A 21716-nucleotide genomic window follows, 5' to 3' on the forward strand; every position below is an offset into this window, starting at 1 on the left:
CTGAATACTACCAGTGGCTCAGAGGATAAAGAATCTGCCTGCAATGCAGAGACCTGGATTCCATCCCTGGGTCGGGAAGATTTGATCCCTGGTCCTTCTCCAGGGAAGATGCCCTGGAGAAGGAAATGGCAGCCCACTCCAGTATTCTTGCCTGGAAAATCCAATGGACAGAAGAGCCTGATGAGTTTGAGTCCATGGGGTTGCAAAGAGTTAGACACAACTGAGCGACTAACGTGCACATGGTTTCTTAAGATTAGTGCTATATAAATTAGCACTACCATTATTAGTATTAGTATTGCCACCAGTATCATGAGCTTCCTAGGAAAATTTCATTTTACTCAGTTCAGTAAGTACCTAGTATCTGGTAAATAAAATATTGTCCATACCCTCAGGAAGCAGAGAAAGACATTATGTAAAGGTATAGATGAAATGTCACATGATGGATTCTGTACTGAACATATGGCCAAGATAAAGAAAGAAAGAACAGTGGTTCTTGAGCTTTACTAGGCATCAGAATCACCTGAATGGTTTGTAAAAACACAGATTGCTGCTGTTGTTCAGCAGCTCGGTTGTGTCCCACTCTTTACGACTCTATGGGCTGCAGCATGCCAGGCTTCCCTGTTCTCTGCTACCTTCTGGAGTTTGCTCAATCTCATGTTCATTGAGTTGATGATGCCACCCAGCCATCTTATCCTCTGTCGCCCCCTTGTCTTCCTGCTGTCAGTCTTTCCTGGATTGCTGGGCCCTGCCTTAAAGTTTCTGGGGTGGGGCCCAGGAATGTGAATTCCTAACAAGTTCATAAATGGTGTTAATGCCATTGGTCTGGCCACCACACTTTGAAAGGTGAGGTAAGTTCCACTTGGGAGGATCAGAGAAGATATTATGAGGGATCCACAAGAAACTTAGTATTATTGCAACCAGAAGAGGACAATGGTGAGAGATGAGTCCAAGCTCATGGAAGGCTGCCCATGCCATGCTAAGGCCTGTTGATCATTCTTCTAGGGGCAGGGCAGAGCCACTGAAGATTTGAAACTGAGAAGCACCCTAGTCAAACTTACATTTTAGAAAGCTAAGTAATTTTAGAGCAAGTACAGAAGCATGGAAGGAATTCCCACTCACAACCTAAATATGAAAGGACTTGCTTGACCGTCTATAATATTATGTCCCAGGATTAATCATATGTGTGTATAGCTTAGCATTTCAGACCATGAATAAGTTGTTGTGTGCCATCCATATATACTAAAGACATCATCCTTTCCCTCAGGCACATGTGGGAGCCAACACAGCACAGGGGAATGACAGAGCACACGACAAGGTTTTCTTTTCAAGGGCAGAAAAGCATCCCTTTCTGACTTACTTCACTTAGCCTGGTAGTCCCTGAAAAGTGAAGTGAAGTCAAGTGTAAGTTGTTCAGTCATGTCCAACTCTTTGTGACCCCGTGGGCTATAAAGTCTATGGAATTCTCCAGGCCAGAATACTGGAGTGAGTTGCCATTCCCTTCTCCAGGGGATCTTTCCAACCCAGGGATCAAACCCAGATCTCCTGCATTTCAGGCAGATTCTTTACCAGCTGAGCCACCAGGGAAGCCCATGATAGTCCCTAGTTGCATCCATCTAAAACATGGCAGAAATGAACCTATCTATGAAACAGAAATAGAATCACAGACACAGAAAATAGACTGGTGGTTGCCAAGAGGGAGGGGGTTGGAAGAGGCTGGATTGGGAGTTTGGGATTAGCAGATGCAAACTGGTATATGTAGAATGGATAAACTACAAAGTCCTTGGCGGGAACTGTATTCAGTATCCTATGATAAACCACAATGGAAAAGAATATGAGAAAGAATGTGTGTATATATGTATATGTATAAAACTGAGTCACTTTGTTATACACAGCAGTAGTGAACACAACATTGTAAGTCAACTATACTTCAATTTTAAATAATTAACTAATTTTTCAGGAAGAGTATGTTCAGTCAGGGCTGAAGCAATCAGGCAGGGTTTCACAGAGAATGTAGAACTCTGTGAAACCCTGGCCTTGAGGAGCTGGCCTTGAGGAGCAGTAGCATTTGCCCGGCCAGAAGAAAGTGTTGCAGGCAAGGAGGCCCTGGAGTAAAGGAACTGAGGGGAAACTAAACTTTGAATGCACAGGGACATGGAAGAAGTGGAGGCAACTGTTCAGTCTTTGGCGGGGGCTTTCCTTGGAGCATGCTGGAGGGGTGGAAAAGAAGTTTGAATCAAAAATATTGCTTCCTCTAAAGATGCTTAGAAAAAGAAAAAATTAGAATGCAACACAGAGATAGGAAATATAGTACTTTTTGGCCATCTCCAAGGCCCCTCTCCTCTCTTGTCACTCAAGGATAATAGGAATCAAGGGAACACAATATAAAGGCTTGGGTTGAGGTCAAGACACAGGACAGAAACGGGGCTTTCGTTCTCTTAGGGCCAAAATAACAGTCATGGCTACCCTGGGAGCTGGCCATTGTCCTGAGAATAGGTGGGCTGGTGACCTAACAGCTCCTTATAAAAAGCCATCTGTCCTGTGAACCCGGGTGACGTCCTGGGAAAGCTTTCCTCTCAGCTCCCAGATGGTATCACAGTGCATTTGTGAAAGGAGATTTCCTGGGTTGTTTGCTTATTCCCAGATATGAAAATTATTTTTTTGTGTCAGTTTTGTGAATTTTGATTTCTGCTGTATCTCTTCATATCACAACTTAACCATCTGTATGGCACTCTCTTAAGTTTTATCTTGTATCCAAAGAGCAGTATACTTGCTGAAACAAATCCACAAATTGATTTTTTTTTCCCTCGTGTGTTCTTATAGATTTGTTTGCAGTGTAGGTTAGAGTCATTGCTGAATTTGACATTCCATATATTCTTATAATTATCCAAACTGATTTTTCTGGCCAACACATCATCTTTGTCTTCAATTACTATTTATTTCCATGACCAGGAGCAAGCACATGACTTTTTCTACAATGCCATATTCCCAAAGAATTAAGATAGATACCTTCCCAAAAGTGACTTCCTGTGTGCCTGTGGGTGAGAGGCAGAGCCACCAGAAGTGAAACAGATCGAGACAGTGGATGGGGCTCAGCCAGGCTCATCTCCGGAGCTCAGTCCCTGTACCAACCAGGCATCCTGTGGGCTGTTGAAGTGGAAACCTCATCAAATTAAAAGTGATTGCATACTGTGGACCTTTGCAATCACTCTGGAGGAGCTGAAGGTGCAGCTAATAAATCATAGGTTCTGACATTTCTGACAGGTGGGAGGTGGCAGTTAGGATGCATGTGGCTGGAAATGCAGATAGCAGCACACCCAGTTAAATCAAATACTTACCATTAGGCCCACTGAGCAACTTATTGAATTTACCATTGACTATATTTAAACATGATCAATCTGAAATTTCCTGTCTGAGATTTTGCCTCGGAAGAACAGGGAAAAAAGAGAGAGAGGGTAAGACTTTGCCAAAGGGTGCTTTCATGGGGTTGATGGCAGCTGAAACAAAAGGCCCAGTTTTAATTGAATCACAGACTGTGTAATTATTTAACCTGTACCAGCTGGCCTCAGGAAGCTACCAGATTTCCTTAGAGAGCTTGTACTTGGCCAGAAACAGAAGGTAACTTACTAGTAACAAGAAAAATGCTTCTGTACCTGTGTTACCTCCCACACCCAGAGAACTTAACGTAAAAGGGGAAAACCTTCCATGGAGTTCATTTTTGGCTTAAGAGGCCGTCCTCCTTCCCTGGAGGATGTGAACGGGTTTGCTAAAACACCTGTAGTCTCTGAGGAATAGCCAACATAAACAGGATGTTATTGCATCAGGCAGGTAAGAGTCATTTCTCTAATTAGTCATCTGGGATTTCATTCTTCACGTGGAAGTACTGGAAATTTAATTTGTTTGTGATGTGCAATTGGCTAACTGACAATAGCTCCAACTGCCCCTCCCTCTGTCTTGCTGTCCTGATGCTTCATGGAAAGTGCAGGGGTGGGACGTGGGGGAGCTCAGTGTAAACACTGCTTCATCCATCAATGTCAAGCTAACTGAAGCACCTTCCTATAGACAAATGTGTCCCAAATACACATCCCTCACTTGTAATGCTGGAATAATCCTAATGAGCTTCTCGTGATCATTTTTCTTTTAGATTAAATGTTTTTGTTTTTCTCAATCCCCCTCCCAGTTTTGCAACGTGAAGTCATTCAGAATCCATGCTCATTTACATAAGAGCATCATTCTTAAAGGTGCGGAGTAAACTTTTTAGGAAGCTATATATTATGAATTAAAGTATGATTGAAGACCGTCCCTGACTTGGCCTTTGATTAAAGAAAGAGTTCATCCTATTTACATTGTTTTAAAACACCCTTCTCCAAAGAAAGATTAATTGGCATCAAATGTCATTCCTATACATTATAACTATTGATTTTACATTTGTTGTAGCTCCTCTGATTTTATGCCCCTTTATGTCATAATCTATCATCCTGATAGCAGCCCCTAAGTTGGTGCTGGGACAGAGCCTGAAGGGTGGTTTCTTTCAATTTAGACTAATCTATCTGTGAAACAGATGAGCTTTCAAACAGAACCGTGCTCTTCTCGCTTTTCATAGCATTATCCTGATATTTCCCATGGAGATCATAGTATGATTTGTGGCAGCATTAGGGACATTTCTGTAGTTCAGGAGAGATGGATCCTGGCTACCCTGGCTGCTGTAGGAAGCCGGGTGCTCCTCTTCTTGACTTTTTTTTTCCATACATAGATTCACTCTTAGGATTCAGAGTGCAAATATTATGGCCATCTTCTGGAAACTGTCAAGGTTCAGAAAAATCCATCTTCCACAAGTAGCAGAAGAAATAGAATATCTGCTGGCTATACCCCACCTCATTTGTTAAAGGACTGTCCAGACCTCTTTTTAATCTGCATCTACTTACATGTTTATAGGTAGAGTCTGGGCTACAGCCAGATCACCAAGCAGTCCATTTAGTGTAAACTTAGACTTTCTGGACATACATGTTGTACTCAAGTATCACTTCTTGTGTTTTGGTTTTCTGGCCAGTTGAGTGAATGTAATGCTCTTGTTTTAAACTGTTACTTTACACTCTTTTTCCTCTGGCTTCCTGTTCAGTATTCAGTCACATCACTCAAGACCATCCCGGAACTGTGCCGAAGATGTGATTCGCAAAATGAAGACAGATCAGGTAAGTTTCACTCATCTCTTTTTAACCTGCATTTTAGAGTGTGGGGGACTCCTCCTGGAATCTCTTCCCCCATCAAATTGGTTGCTCCTGCTTTCTGTTTTCTTCTTCTTTTATGGCTTCTCCATTCACCACCCACCCCCAACAAACAGATGTTAGGTCATCCTCCAGAGACTAACTGGACAGGGAGGCCCTGATGAGGACCCAGTTGTATACAAATAAATGTAGGCGATCATCGTGGTGGCTCCAAACCACAGTATACGCAGCAATTTACTGCAAACCCGAGAAACCATTGGTGACAAAACATAATGATGCAGGCGCCAATGAAAAAATGTTGGATACGTTTACTACCCAGATGGCAAGGACCAACTTGGGGGATGGTGCTTTGCCAAAGTTTGAAATCCTATCAGGGATGCGACATGATAGAATCTGCAGTAAGGCATACTGTAACAGTTAAGATTAAAGCAAAGCTTTGGAGTTTAATAGTGTAAACTAAACAGAGAATTATGGCATATAGATGAAAACCAGCTGGCTGACCTTTTCTCCTTGCACCGCCCCCCACCCTCGACCAAAATAAAAGTACATTCAGGATTGTTTTTCCTTCTGAAAATCAAATTAAGCCTCTTTGCTTTTCTCTCTGTGATGGGCAAAAAATGAAAATAAAAAAGGATATTGATGGGAATGATACCATAGCATTAAACTATGAAATGATGTTTGTTATTTTTCCAACTAATTACTCTAAGGCATCACCATTAACCTTGCCAAAGCGGGACCTCTGATAGTAACTAGAATCCTAAGAACTGCAGATGATGGGAGACTTAAGATAATCCTTGAATTAGGTGCATTGTGTTTGAAAATAAATAGATCTTCCTACCTATACAGCTATGAGAATTCTAGGCCTTTTGAACTGAAACAACTGTACAAAACTTATTTACTTTTCTTCTGGATCGTTTGTTTACTATCGACAGTTTGTTTAGATGAGGTGGGGAAAATAATTCGTCTATCTAGGTTTGTTTATCTCTTTGTTTTTCTGTGTGAGTGAAAGTAATGTTTCATTGTCTGGGTCAGAATCGTCACGGAAGATAGTTTGAAGTGCAAATGAAAGTTTTCGCTTACCTCCATTAATTTTTTTTTTTTTTAATTTCAAGCACACTCAAGTTTCTATGGGGTTAACAGAGGCTTTGATCACAAGGCTTATCAGAATGTGCCTCCTTAAAAGCCATCCCCAGATTTAGAGTTGAACCCTGTGATCAGTGACAAAGGCAGCAGATTCAGTGGACAGGCCCCCAGCCTCAGAGTCCAAGACCTCCATCTGAGTTAGCATGCAACCCTTTACCCTCTATCCCACCTTGAGCCTGTGACTCATTATCTATAAAATAAAAAAGAAAATTTTCTGCCAGTGTTGCTAGGCTACTGTTAGTATCAAAATTAGGTGATGTATCTGAAGGTACTTTGGAGATACAAGATTTTCTTTTTTTTTTTTTTAAGTTGAAGATGTAGAGTAAGAAAGAAGACTTAATAGCAAACACTTCAGTAGTGCTTAATGTGCCAGGTACAGCTGTAAGCCCTTTACTTGTGTTAACTCAATCCTAAAATCCTTGTGAACTAAGTACCATTAGGATGTTTGTATTATATGGATGGGCGAACTGAGGCACGGAGCAGAGAAGTTAATTATCTTACCCAGAGTCACACAGCAATTACATTACGGAGTTGGGATTCAAACTCCAGGAAGTCTGTCTCTGGAGTCTGTTCTCTTATACATTCCTTATACTATCAGATAGCTAGACTTAGGGATAGTAATTTAATTTCAGGATATTTTAAAACTTTAAAAGCTAGCATTTTCCCTCACCAGTGAAGTGGAAAATTTGTTCTTTGTTAAATAGTTTTTCTTGCTTACCAAGTTAAGTGAATTAACCGAAACTTTTAAAAATAATTTTCCTAGGGGTGGTTTATTCCATTTTTCTCCAGGTCATGTGACTTGTAGCCACTTCCACAATAGGCGCTGTTACAGATTTCTTCTGTGGTTGAGAAGGAGGCCAATTTCAAGTTCAGATGCCTTCAGACTCACCCAGAGCAAACATCCAATGCTCAAGGTAATCACCAATGATTAGACCTGACAAGAAACGAATGTTTGAGGGAAAAACTCAGGCCTCTTTAATGGGATCACATGTACACCTCCAATTTGATGGACCATTTGGAGGCTGGTAAAACACTTCCTAATAGAGCAAGAGCGATCTTAGAAAAAGAAACACACGAAAAATCAATCTCTCCAAAGCACCACTGTAGAATTATCTGTGAACTCCTTTGAAAGAAATCTCAATATAGTAAAGTTTTCACCTTCCCTTTCTGAAAGAACTGAGCCAGTCTCAATGAGTTCCATGGGCATTCAGATGTAGAAATAGTCCCCACCTCCCCGCACTGGCCCCCCATCCCAGCCCCAGGTCTTTCTTGTTTCAACAACCTGGGAGGAGTTGGCTCCAGGAGCCCTTGCAGATATCCGTTGTTATGATAATCTTTTCGAACCCATGGCAGCAGAAGACACATTGGCTCCTGAGAAAAGTCCACGTCTTCTGGATGGGGGAACTTTCCCCTAAACTTCTAGTGACTGTGAACATACCCCACCCAACAGAGACGTGTCTCTTTACCTTTAAGTCCGTTAGGCACTTTCTGTGTAAGCCATCAAATAGTAATGTCCATCCTGGTATTAACAAGTCTTTGATGAGATAGCTATTCTTGGAGCCACTCATTCTTTTATTTATTCATTCCTCAAGTAACTTGTGTGTTTTCTGTCCTGTGCACTGAAGACAGGGTAATAAACAAGGTATAGACAGGCCCTGTTCTCAAAGTACTTACATCCTGGGGGGTGACAGACAAAGGCAAGCAAATGAATACATAAACCAGATCATTCCCAATAGTGATGAGGTGATGTGAGGCTTGTGACAAATTAACTTATAGTAGGGAAGAGAGAAGAGTTTGGGGATCAGGGAGTGTTCCTAGGGCCCAGCCATGGGAAAGCCAGTGGAGAGCATTCAAGGCAGAGGAACTAGCAAGTGCAGCGCCTCTGAGTCAGAAATCAGCTTAGTGGATGCAGAAGAAAAAGAAAACCAGTATGGCTGTGGAGGGGTGGGGGGTGGGGTGATCAAAATGAGGATGAGGCCAGGGAGCCATTCAGGGAGGGTCAAACTCTACAGGGCCCTGTGAGTCAAGGAACGTGGAGTTCAGGTTTTATGCTAAGACCTCTTAAGAGCACTGCCAACAGAATCCCAATTTTTCTGAATTCCTATTACCTGGAAGGAAGCCTAGAGTCATAACTCTCGAAGAAGGATCCCTAAAAATCATGTCGTTTAAAAAGGAGAGAAAGTGAGAAAGAGCAGATAATAAAAGCAGTTGGGTACAATGTTGACAGTCGATGGATGTGGGTAAAGAGTATACATGTGTTCTTTGTACTTTTTTTATTCTTTCAACTTTTCTTTAAATTTAAATGAAAAATGTTTTGATTATTTATAAGTGAGTTTTTAAAAGGCTAAAAGTAATACTACTGTAGTCCCAAACCCATCAGATCTTAGAAAGTGATGGTTACTATGCTGATGGGATCATCCAAGCCTATACCCCATCATGTTAGTGACGGGGAGCTCACAGTCTCACAAAGCCACCTATTCACAGAGATTAGTTTTTGTTCAGCCAAAATCAGTGGTTAGTTTTTGTTCAGCCAGAATCAGTGGCCCTCAGATGTCCATCCTGATACCTGATTTTCCCTTTGGAATCGTAGAGAAGGACCGTTCCTCCTGGGCAAGGGTGCTGCCACTAAGTGTCTGGAGATGGCATTCACCCTTGGTTTTGTCTTCTCCAAACTAAAATTTCCCTCCCCAGTTTTGAGTGTGTCCTGCTCAGGCTTCTTGCTTTCTTGTGGACGTTTCATTTATCAGCATCCCTCTTAAAAGTGGTGCACCCAGAACTGCACCCGAGGCCTCCCCATGTGTGATCTGATCAGAACCTGTCAGCCCCACTGATCAGCCTCAGAACTTAGCACACACCTTTCCTGCCACCCCTAGTGGGCTGCAGAGGCACAAGCAGTGCCTGTCCTTTCTGCCTGTTTTTCCAAGTGTTCCGAGAAGAGCAGGAGTTCAGATGAACCCTGTTGGTGGCCCTTGGAAGCTTCTCCATGAGACATACAGCCCAGGGTTACCCGCTTTGCATCCCTGGGCCCTGTGCCAGCTCCACATGGACTCTGAAAATGCGAATGGCCGAGTGCTGCCAGAGGTCTGGGGCAGGCCCCCTGTGCCTTCCATTTGCTCACCGACACCACGAGTCTGATCTGAGTGCCCTTCCCATAGCCAAAGGCATGGATTCCTATTAAAATCTGTATTTTCCCTGACAGGGTAATACTGTCAACTGTGCTCCTCCTGGGGATCTTCCCAACCCAGAGATCGAACCCAGGTCTCCCACGTTGTAGGCAGATTCTTTACAGTCTGAGCCACTGTATGACTAAACAGAATTTTTGTCAGCAAAAAAGGTTTTGAAAAGAAATGTGAAGAAATTGCAGATACCAGAGGAAGGCAGGAGGAAGAAGAACAACTAGGACTTAGGCGCCTGAGAACAAACTTTGGTGTTTTTGGAGTTGTCCAGGTATTACTGAGTTCTCCCAGTATGTCTGAGGTGCTCAGTGTACCAGGTATTAGGCAAGGTCTTCTGAACACAGCTTATTTGTCCTCAGAATAATTCCCTGGTGGCTCAGACAGTGAAGAATCTGCCTGAGATGAGGAGACCCAGGTTTGATCCCGGGGTCAGAAAGATCCCCCTGGAGAAAGGAATGGCAACCCACTCCAGTATTCTTACATGGAGAATTCCATGGACAGAGGAGCCTGATAGACTACAGCCCATAGGGTTGCAAAGATTTGCACATAACTGGTCAACAAACACTTTACACTTTTACTTTCAAAATTATTCTCACAGGAAAGACTATACTAATGGTCTTTTTATTGATAAGGAAAATAAATGCCCATTTTATTGACTAGGCAACTGAGACTCACAGAGAACAAATACTTTTCCCAGAGTTCCGCATTTGAAGGCAAGTCTACTGACCGCAGAGCCCCTATGAAGTTTAACAGCTGAAGAATAGTCGCGATCTCAGGAACCGTGCGTGGCTAGTGGTGTGAGGCAAGGATTAGCACCAAGGATGTTATGTCTGAAAATTTTGCACCTGTAAGAGAGAGTTATTTGTAAAACATTTGCATGTTTTCTCTGCTTAATCCCTGTTCCTCGTGTAGAGAAAGACGACAGAATAAGGCAGGGAGTGTTAACTCTATTCTCCATTTCCTCCATATGAGGATTAAATGCGTTAAATCGACATATGGTATTCAAATCAAATGTATTCAATTTCATTGACTTTGAGTTTCTTTTAATTAATTGGACACTCAAATACACATTTGTTTCAATTCATGGTTTAAGTGTCTCGTGATTCTTACAAGTATGTATCTGCTCAGCTCATATAATTTTCTTATGAAAGAAGGCAGATAAATATTAATGCAGTTTTGCATCGGAGAACTTAGTTGTGCTAAGGTTGGGAAACTTGGTTATGTAACAGTAATAAATGGCCTTGGGGTGTGTTTGAGAAGAGACACTGAAAGGATTTCAGTACCTAAATAGTAGAGAAGATCACTGGTATGACCATTTGAGTAAAGAAAAATCATACTTTTTAAAGTTCAGTTCAGTTCAGTTCAGTCGCTCAGTTGTGTCCCACTCTTTGCAACCCCATGAATCGCAGCACGCCAGGCCTCCCTATCCATCACCAACTCCTGGAGTTCACTCAGACTCACATCCATCGAGGCAGTGATGCCATCCAGCCATCTCATCCTCTGTTGTCCCCTTCTCCTCCTGCCCCTAATCCCTCCCAGCATCAGAGTCTTTTCCAATGACTCAACTCTTCGCATGAGGTGGCCAAAGTACTGGAGTTTCAGCTTCAGCATTATTCCTTCCAAAGAAATCCCAGGGCTGATCTCCTTCAGAATGGACTGGTTGGATTTCCTTGCAGTCCAAGGGACTCTCAAGAGTCTTCTCCAACACCACAGTTCAAAAGCATCAGTTCTTCGGCGCTCAGCCTTCTTCACAGTCCAACTCTCACATCCATACATGACCACTGGAAAAACCATAGCCTTGACTAGACGGACCTTTGTTGGCAAAGTAATGTCTCTGCTTTTGAATATGCTATCTAGGTTGGTCATAACTTTCCTTCCAAGGAGTAAGCGTCTTTTAATTTCATGGCTGCAGTCACCATCCACAGTGATTTGGAGCCCAACAGTCTATCACTGGTTCCAATGTTTCCCCATCTATTTGCCATGAAGTAATGACTGGATGCCATGATCTTCGATTTTTGAATGTTGAGCTTTAAGCCAGCTTTTTCACTCTCCTCTTTCACCTTCATCAAGAGGCACTTTAGTTCCTCTTTGCTTTCTGCCATAAGGGTGGTGTCATCTACATATCTAAGGTTACTGATATTTCTCCCGGCAATCTTGATTCCAGCTTGTGGTTCTTCCAGCCCAGTGTTTCTCATGATGTACTCTGCATAGAAGTTAAATAAGCAGGGTGACAATATACAGCCTTGACGTATTCCTTTTCCTATTTGGAACCAGTTAGTATCTGGTAAAAGTCATTTTGGATGTTTATTTAGAAACCTTATGAATTTGCTATATTTTTAGCCTTTGTGCATGCAAATTTTGTGGAAAAAAAAAAAAACCCTGAACATTTGAAAATCCATGGTTTTCTAAGACTTTTCAAGGATTTGGCTAGCACCAAAAATAATATATTGACATGAAATTTATCCTTTCAGTGCTGCTGTGGTATAGCTAATGATGCTAAATATATAAACCTCCTGTTTATATATTATTAAGGTTTCCCTAAAAGCATGAAAACAAAAGTTGGTATAGAAGTTTAAATTGAAAGCCTGCTAACTAATCCATTTCACATGATCTAATATAAAATGAACTCAAAGAATTGCGAAACAGATTTGTTAAGATCTCAGGCAAGAAAATGAACACTTCAACCTGATATGGCAAAGAATCTGACATTTATGACAAATGTCTTGTTTAACCACAGTAAAAATTTACATACAGTAAAGCATATAGGTGAGCATGTTAGTCATTTTTTATTTTTTTTAACAAAATTATAATTATAACGGTGACATAATTCATTTTTTAAATGGTAGGTAAAAGCTACAATTAACCATGCCACCAAAACAAAATCACTGTATTTCTTTCTAGCATTTTTTCATGAGGCGTATTTTTTGTATGGTTGTCACCATGATGTAAGGGCCATTTTATCCACTGCTTTTTTCTGCTGTTACAAAATGTGTATGGCCATCACTTTGAATGAACCACAGATCTTAGGAAAACAGAGCTGCCCCCTCTGTCTGCTTTTAATCCATTAACACTTACGGATTAACACATAACCCCATATTTAGCTTATGTTTCTGAAAGAAAGAATATGAAGTCAGTACAGGGAAAGATAGGAACCAGGGGGTGATAGAGAAGTTAAAAATAAAACTCTTGTCAAAAATAATGTAAAGGGCTGGCAGTGGCAGAGATTAAATACATTGCATCTTTTCCCCTTCTTTACTTGAATATTTCTTCCCTTTGCTTAGCCATGGATATAAGCCCTGCACCTCCCTGATTGTCTAGAAGGTTGTGCAGTTAAGAAAGTCAGGAATGAGGCATTGTCAGAGAGGGAGAAAAATTCAGGGCAGAGACCCAGTCTCATCCCCCCATTTTGGTTTTACTGAACTGAAAACTGGTGGAGAAATCTCCTCTTGGTAGAAAAGAGTTCAAGGGAATCCCAGTAAGGAAGGGTGAGAACTCAGGGAGATAAGCATCATGGAGGGAGGTAGGGGAAAAAATGAAGCCCAGGGTCATGGGAAAACTGGTACAGAACCTGAGTGCTTTTGACCTTGTGCAGCCCCCAGGTGACTTCCTCCTCAGAAGTCACTCCGTCATAAGGGAGGAGGGATTTTCCCTGCCCCGCCTTCACAATCACAGCAATGGTATGACTGGGGAGGGGAGCATCATTACTGATTTTGGAGTTTCTCAGCATCTCAGAGAGCACCCCACTTCTGGCTGAGAGCTTATCCTTTTTCTTTAGTCTCCCAGTGGGCTCTTTCTTCCTATTTAAAATGAACGGACGCGCTTTGTCCACTTAGCTCCTTTGCCCTGACTCTTCCCCTAAGAAAAAAATTTGAAAGTCATGTAATAGAAACAGGATACTAGAATCTCATAGTTGAAGGATTCTCAGAGGCAGTAAAGAATCATCTACAAAAATCCAGACCCTTCCACGGCACTGATTGCTCAGGCCCTCGCGTCTCACGGTGCGATCTGGAGCCAGAACCAAGCACGGTCAGCACCACCCGTAAGCCTGTTAGAAATGCAGACTCGGCCCTGCTCCAGACTCCCACATCAGAATCTGCATCCTACCAAGCTCTCCAGGCCAATCCTTTGTGCAGATGCAAGTTTGAGAAGGTGAAAGTGAAAGTCACTCAGTCATGTCCGACTCTTTGTGACCAGACCCCATGGACTGATTATACAATGCATAGAATTCTCAAGCCAGAATACTGGAGTGGGTAGCCATTCCCACCAGGGGATCTTCCCAACCCAGTGATTGAACCCAGGTCTCCCGCATTGCGGATGGATTCTTTACCAGCTGAGCCACAAGGGAAGCCCTCAAGTTTGAGAAGCCCTGACTTAAGCCACCCTTACATTTCATCTGAGTTAACAACCATGAACTAGTCTCACTTCTTTCTTCACCATCAATTCTACCACCCCATGTTTCCACCAAGTAGGCACAAAGATGTATTTTTAAATATAAAGTTGGACTTCCCTGGTAGATAGTGGATAAGAATCTGCCGGCCAATGCAGGGGACAAGGATTCAAATCTGGTCCAAGAAGATCCCAAATGCCACAGAGCAACTAAACCAGTGAACTCCAACTACCAAGCCTGTATGCCGCTGCTGCTGCTGCTGCTAAGTCGCTTCAGTTGTGTCCGACTCTGTGTGACCCCATAGACGGCAGCCCACCAGGCTCCTCCATCCATGGGGTTTTCCAGGCAAGAGTGCTGGAGTAGGGTGCCATTGCCTTCTCCGAAGCCTGTGTGCTACAGCTCCTGAAGCCTGTGTGCCTGGAGCCCTTGCTCCACAAGGGAAGCCACCACAATGAGAAGTCTGAGGACCATGACGACAAAGAATAGCACCTGTTCTAGCAAAGCAGTGAAGACAATATATAAATATATATATTTATAAATAAATAAATAAATAAAATTATTTAAATTTGATAAATATATAAATATTTATTAAATAGCCAATATATAAATAAATAATAAATAAAATTATAAAAAATGTAAAACAGACCCTTTTATTCTCTGTGGAACGCCCCTAAGAATACCCCATTTCACTTAAAATATAAACCAAACTCCTTTTTGTGGTCAATAAAACCCTCAAATGAATCGGCCCCTGGCAACCTTGCCTAGCTTCATCTTTGCTCTCCTTCACCCTGCCTCACTCTGCTCTAGGTATGAGAACTATGAAACCTGCCAGATTCTGTCTGGCATCAAACATTTGAGGATGGGCTTCCTTCTACCCAGATCTCCACAAAATCATCTCTTATCCTATATTTTCCCCGCAGGAGAAAGATGAGAATTGTAATTCTCATCTTACCCTCAAGTAATTGTGTTCTCATCCTCAGATCTTGGCTTAGGACCTATCATTGCCATGATGAGGCTTCTCATCTGTTCTCTGTTCCATCAGAGCACTTTGCATTTTGTAATTTCTCATTCATCTGTGTACTTGCCTGCCTGTTGGCTTGCCCTCTACGGACAATGATTATGTCTGTTTCGTTCCCCTCTAAACCCCTAGAACCGTGTGCACAGAGAACATTCAACAGATGTTTGTAGAATGAATGGACCCTGTAAGAGCCTTTTAACATTCTACCAGTTACTTTAGCACTTCTGAATAAGTGTTATCCTATTCTTGTATCTCTTGCTTATACTGCAAAGAAATTGCCACCTTTAACCAGTTGAAGGAATTGGCAGCTGAATTCAGAACTAATTCTCGGTGATAAGATGACTCTAAATTTAGGCTGATGCCATTAAAGATAAACAAAGTAGGGAAATTCTTCTACTCAACTGTTTCTAAGAAAACTTGTTATTAAAAGCCATTTTACTAATGTTACTTCATAGTCAGTGGTTACCAAAATCTATAGATAGAGTATACAGTTAGGGATTTAGACTAAAGTGAATCTGAAATGAGTACAACCAGGTTTTATTACTGGTGTCTAGGATTCCATTGCCCACATGTGACCCAAATAGAAAAAAAAATGTGGATCACATGTTTAGGGGATGCTTTTCATTTTGATAAGGCAGTTCTGTGGTATTACGGAAAGAAAGTTGAAGTCCAGGAATCTCAGTCCTGGTTGAGCAGTCAGCATAGTGTGTAACTTTCCATATAACGCTTAAAATTCTCCTAGTTCACATTTATATTCAAGTGAGAAGAACAGAGGCACCACTCACCCTCTGCAGTTGCTATGAAAACATCTAGTGAAATCATACACTTGCCTTGTAGTCAGAAACATAGGAGGTTTTACACCAACATACTGTGTTAGCAATTTAAAGATGGAGGACATTTTAGGAAAGTTCTAATTAAGAAACTGGAGAGGTTTTTTATTTTCTGATAGTTTATAACAGTGCCTGAGAAGTGTGTGCTGAGCCGCAGTGGACAGAGAGGAACGCGGCTCTGCTCGGCTTTGTCCCGGACGAGCCTCTGTCTGCTCTTTGCTGCATTCCCTGTACCTGCCCTGTTCTCTCCACAGCCTTGTAATGGAGAGCTTTGCCGGGGCCCCACCAGCTCAGGTGGGCAGACCCTAGTGAAAACGGGGGCTGCAGGCCAGGCTACTTCTTCCTCTCATTTCTCCACCCTTCCAGACCTTTAAGTGCTTCCCCCTCAAAATGGGACCAGAGTTCATACACTGAACACTTTTTTCTGGAAAATAGAGTTCATTTAACGTTTAGTTTTTAAAAAGTGGGAGAACACTCTTGCATCCTAAAGATGTGTACACCCTTTTCTCTTCTTGTATCTAAAGCTGTATTCCTAATGTGGATACGTGACTTCATACAGAGAAAACTTTACTGATGGCATTCTGGGAGCCAGCCATCTGTTGGAGCTGTCGAGTAGAGGGTAGAGGATGGGGATCTTTTTCAACCCCCATCCCCTGCCCTGCCCACCCCCTCTGCCTCTTGTTCTCTTAGCAAGGAGCAGTCTCTTGATGTTTCCTGGCCTTGACAGATCAGCACTGTAAAACATCGCCACCTTCAGTTAAAACTGGTAAGCGTGGTTCTGCACTTTCCAGAAACCATGCTGAGCAAGCTCTCCCCTGTCTCCACACTTCTCTGCTTTCTGAGCCTTTGTACCCTGCGTGGATGTGTATCTCTCTCTACAACTTAGCACTGAGAGAGGGAAAAAAAAGGAAACCTGGTAATGGGCTTAGAGTGGATACAAGAGTTAATCCACTCAAAAGGTTTTGCTGATGTCAGAGTGAAGGTCAACATGCTTTCCTATCAGACTCTTTGAGACCTCATGGAGCCCACCAGGCTCCTCTGTCCGTGGGATTTCCCAGGCAAGAATACTGGAGCGAGTTGCCATTCCCTTCTCCAGGGAATTTTCCAGACCCAGGGATCTTCCAGACCTGGGGATCAAACCTGAGTCTGCTGCACTGGCAGGAGGTTCTTTATCACTGAACCACCTGGGAAGCCATTTTAGGTAACAGAATAACTAAAACCATGTACTTTCTTGAGAATCACCCACTGCTCTTTTATAGGGACCATACTTTTAAAAGGTCCAAACATTTTAAGTAGTAAAAATATTATGTCACATTTCATGATAGAACATACATCTTTGGTGAAGAAGTATCTTTTCTATCCAGGTAGTAAGGGATTTTGAGTATTCCTATGAGTTTTCACCCAACAAATAGATGTGTGCAGATGGGGCACAAAGTGATGTGAGCAGGTCTTGACAGTTCAGGGCAGGGCTGGGAATTACAAAACTGGAATCTGACCCTTTCTACAGCTGCTTGGTATCAGCAGCCACTTAAATTCAGGAAGTTGAGAACCAAATCAATGAATCTTTTCCATTAATATTTTAACTCTCAATGTGAATAAATTTTCGGTTGGTATTTTTATAAGAAAATCCTCTATACTTTCCCCTCAGCCTCACAGCATGCTCAATAAAGGGTCTGTGGCACCAGTGAAAGGGATGAGAAGACAACTCCATGGGGACGTTCCAGAAACATGTGTTCCTCACTTCCACCAGCTCTTCCCAACATCGTGGCCTGACACAATGCTCCAGATTCAAAGTTAACCCTTTCTTAGTTCAGGTTCCAATCTAGTCCCCACGGATGGTACAGAGAGTACTCAGCAAGTAATCTTCAGTCAGGCTATGTATCCTTCTTCATTTGTCATGAGATGATGTAAGTCACCTGTCACCACTCTTTGGAACTTGAAGTGTTTTTGATAAGTGGGCCCATGATGGATTTTATTTACATTGGATTCAGGAAACTTGACTCTAGCATTGATCCTCCTGATCTTTCATTGATATCCCTCTCTTAGGTATAGAAGTGGAGGGAAATGGCCTCTTGGAGAACTTTGAAGTCATGTCCTTGAAGATGCCTGGGTTTCCAGTAGCTGTAGATGTGAAGGGCATTGTTGTGTACATGTTAAGGCAATTACAGCTAAAGCTGATTGTTTTGTTTCTCAAGGAAAATAGTATTCCTTTACCTTTTAACAATAAATAGCAAGAAAACAGTATTTTATCATAAAGATATCCCCTTTTTCTTCTTGATGTCTAAAGCTAATTTTCTAGTATGGACACATAACTCCATATTTAGAAGTAAAATAGACATTTTGGGAGCCAGCACTGACGTTCAGTCTCAAAAATTGGATCCACCGTTGCAATTGCAAACTGTACATTATCTTCCTAAGAAAATACTAATTTATCAGTCCCAAGAGCCAAAGAGTTGTTCTGTGTCAGCAATCAGCTTAGCCTCATAATTATAAATTTGTGAGGATCTGTTGAAAGACATGGATCCAGAAGAATTATAGTGTTTCATAGTGAGTCACTCAGAATAAAGAGCCCTGTTATTTGTAGACTTTCCATACAGTCATAGAAATTTAGAGGTGGGTCAGGTCTTAGCCATCATGTGTCTAACCCCTTTATTTTACAGATGAAGCAATTTTGGCTTAGAACTTAGGAAATACTTGAAAATAATACATAGCACATCTTCAGTAGCTTTACCAAGACTGTCTTTGAAATATTCAACACATTCAATGTGTCTAAAATGTGGGCAGGAGTGACTCACTGTGACAAGACTCATATGTATGTAGTATACTTTGCATCTTTGGTCTAGCATGTTCTTTTGTACCTTTGTCCCCCCTGTGCAATGCCCTCTCTCCTCCCTTCATTCATTTATTCATTTTTTTAAAAGGTTTAGTCCTTGGTCCCTGTATCTGTGACATGCTGTGCTTGAGAGAGGGCTGTTATTAACAGATTGGTTCATAAGCAGTCTTTAAGAGACTCTCAGTAGAGAAGGTGAGACAGATGCTCAAGTGAATTGTTGAAACAGAGCTTTATAAATGCCTGACTCTCAGTATGGGCAAGTCTATCTCAGGGCACTGAGAAGCAAGGGACAACAGTTATCTGGGAAAGTCAGAGGAAGTGAACCAAGGAGGTAACACATGAGGGGAATCTTGGCAGATGAGCTTCCATCTCAGCAGCTGCTGCTGCTGCTGCTAAGTCACTTCAGTCGTGTCCGACTCCGTGCGACACCATAGATGGCAGCCCACCAGGCTCCCCCGTCCCTGGGATTCTCCAGGCAAGAACAGGCAGAGAAGGCAGCAAAGGCCTCATGGGGCAGGGGTACTCTCCACAAGGAGGGAGAATGAAAGAAGGATATGGGGCATCCAGAAAGGGTGAGTTTAGCGATGGAAAGGCAGAGGAAAGTGAGTGATGTGGGAATAATGGTGCTGAGATGAGAAGATAACTTAGAAAATAAAGAATGCTCAAGAATTTAGCTACTATCCTGAAAGTAGAAGGTTCGTCAAAACTTAGTTGTTCAAGTATCGTTTCTGCAACATGGGTACATGTAAAGTTTTCTCTGCCATTTTTGTTTTACCTGTAAACCACTTGTATTATTATTTTAAACCTGTTTTTCTAAGACCACTTATTTTTAGCATATTTGTTTTTAAGAGAAACTTTAGGTCAGTGTTGTAAGTGGAAAATTGGTGTCATAGTAAATTCAAGGACATCATTAAAATGGGATAGAAATAAAGTGTTTCTGTGAACTCTTTGCTAATGAAAGTCTCTGAGGTGAAGGCCCACAGTCTCATTATTCTGAAAGGAGTTTGTAAGTTTGGGGGAGGAGTTAAAGTCATTGTAGCACCTAACAGAGTTCTTAAATTAAGAAGAAGAAAGAGTTGAAAAGTGAGAAGCTTGCTTATTCTTTAAATCAGGGGTATTTAGCATGGTTTCTGTGCACTGGGATATGCCTCCCCCATAGTGGGGGAATATTGTTTTAGGCAGTACAAGGCCACCTCAAAGTTTCTAAATTAAGAAGTGACAAAATCAGACTTATCTGAATAGGAGATCAAAAAGGAAAACCTAAGAAGTAGACAGAACCCTGCACAGACTATGGGAAGGTCTCAGTGTGGTCTAGTCAGTGTGGTAAGATGAAGCAAGGGACCAAATTAGAGAAGGATTGAGGATCAGTAAGACTTGCTGCCCAAGGGCTGAGGGGCAGGGATCATAAAAGAGAAGGGTCCTCATATAAGCGATATCATATGATATTTGTCTTTTACTTACTCTACTCAGTATGACAGGCTCTAGGCCCATCCATGTCACTGCAGATGGGGTTATTTCATTATTTTTTATGGTCATGTAATATTCCATTGCATGTATGTACCACATCTTCTTTATCCATTCATCCATCAGTGGACATTTAGGTTGCTTTCATGTCCTGGCTATTGTAAATAGTTCGGCAGTGAACATTGGGGTACGTGTATCTTTTTGAATTATGGTTTTCTTCAGATATATGCACAGGAGTGGGATTGCTGGATCATGAAATCTAAAATAAAAATGGTACAAATGAACTTATTTACAAAACAGAAATAGAGTCACGGATGTAGAAAACAAACTGTGGTTACCAAGAGGGAAAGGGAGGGAAGGATAGATTGGGAAGTTGGGATTTGACATATACACATGTTTATGTGAAATAGATAGCTACTAAGAACCTACTGTATAGCACAGGGACCTCTAGTTACTACTCTGCAATGACCTATATGGGAAAAGAATCTAAAAAAGAGTGGATATCGTATATGCACAACTGATTCATTTTGCTGTACAGCAGAAACTAACACAGCATTGTAAGCCAACTATACTCCAACAGAAGTTAATTTAAAAAAAGAAATAGATCAGTGATGCCTTGGAGGTAGTTTGCTTGGGAGCCAGCATACATGGTCATATGATTCCGGAATACATTTAGAGAAGATGGAATAGAGAGAGAGAGGGTGTGTGTTGGATAAGGAAGTGGAAAGGAGAAAGCAGGCCAGTGTGGAAGGCGATACAACCCCTGGATCAGAACATTCTACCTGTTAAACATACCTGCATGACGTGGGCTCACGTTAGATGCTTGTTGAAGACATGGTGACCTGTAGATGGTCAGCAGGCAGTTGGAAACACCCTGCTGGAGATCGGAGACATTCCAAGTGCCAATTAGATTAGGAGAGGGAATTATGGCCTATAAGTCAGCCTCAAATGCACTTCCATTCACCTACTGACCATTTAGAAAATGTGTGCCATAATCAGGACTGGTTTAAGGTGTATTTTATATGTTTCCTTTCATAAGATGTTGAAAATGAATCCACTGTACCAAAAAGTCACTGAGAACCTACTCGTATAAAGGAATTTCCTGGGTGCTTTGACGGATAGAGAGAAATTAGACACAGACTGTGTTCTTACAGAGCTTGTAAAGATCTCATAAGGTAATAGATCAGATTTTCAGAGATTTAAAGTTTAACATGTGAATTGTTTATTCATGATTTCCAGGAAACAAATTTAGCCTAAAAGTCTTCCTAGTAACCATAGTTAGTCTGATCTTTGTTTCCATGCATTGTAAGAAACTTATTATGGTGTTGGCATAGAACAACAGTATAAGTGGAATTTTTGGTAGACTTGTCGAATTGGAAGTGAAAATCTTGTCAGTCATTAAGGGCAATGATGTTATGCTTAAAATGCCCATTTTCCCAGCTTAGGAGAAAGAAACTAATTGAGTTTTATCTTTTGTATATAAACAAAATTTTACTTCTCAGACAAGTATATGGTAATAAATGAGAGCATTCTCATGAAAACTTGTCATCTAATCCATTTTTTTCTAACTGGGCTTTTTTTCCCAGGAAGTCAAGACAGAGACTAAAAAGCACAGATTTCACACTCAACCTAAAAAAAAAAAA

General features: G+C 41.6%; 1 protein-coding gene across 8 annotated transcripts in view; it reads left to right on the top strand.

Annotated features, from left to right (window-relative positions):
* Positions 1–21716, top strand: part of SNCAIP (synuclein alpha interacting protein) — a 163925-nt gene that overhangs the window by 93743 nt on the left and 48466 nt on the right. For 7 of the 8 annotated variants that reach the window (XM_027546966.1, XM_027546965.1, XM_027546967.1 and 4 more), the window contains one exon: positions 5117–5189. In XM_027546966.1, coding sequence (XP_027402767.1) covers positions 5117–5189 — 73 coding nt within the window. Of the gene's footprint in view, positions 1–5116; positions 5190–7185; positions 7280–21716 lie in introns of those variants that run through there. The other variant, XM_027546971.1, reaches the window with a different exon arrangement.

The sequence above is a fragment of the Bos indicus x Bos taurus genome, chromosome 7 (genome assembly GCF_003369695.1).
Source record: "Bos indicus x Bos taurus breed Angus x Brahman F1 hybrid chromosome 7, Bos_hybrid_MaternalHap_v2.0, whole genome shotgun sequence".
Lineage (NCBI taxonomy): Eukaryota > Metazoa > Chordata > Mammalia > Artiodactyla > Bovidae > Bos > Bos indicus x Bos taurus.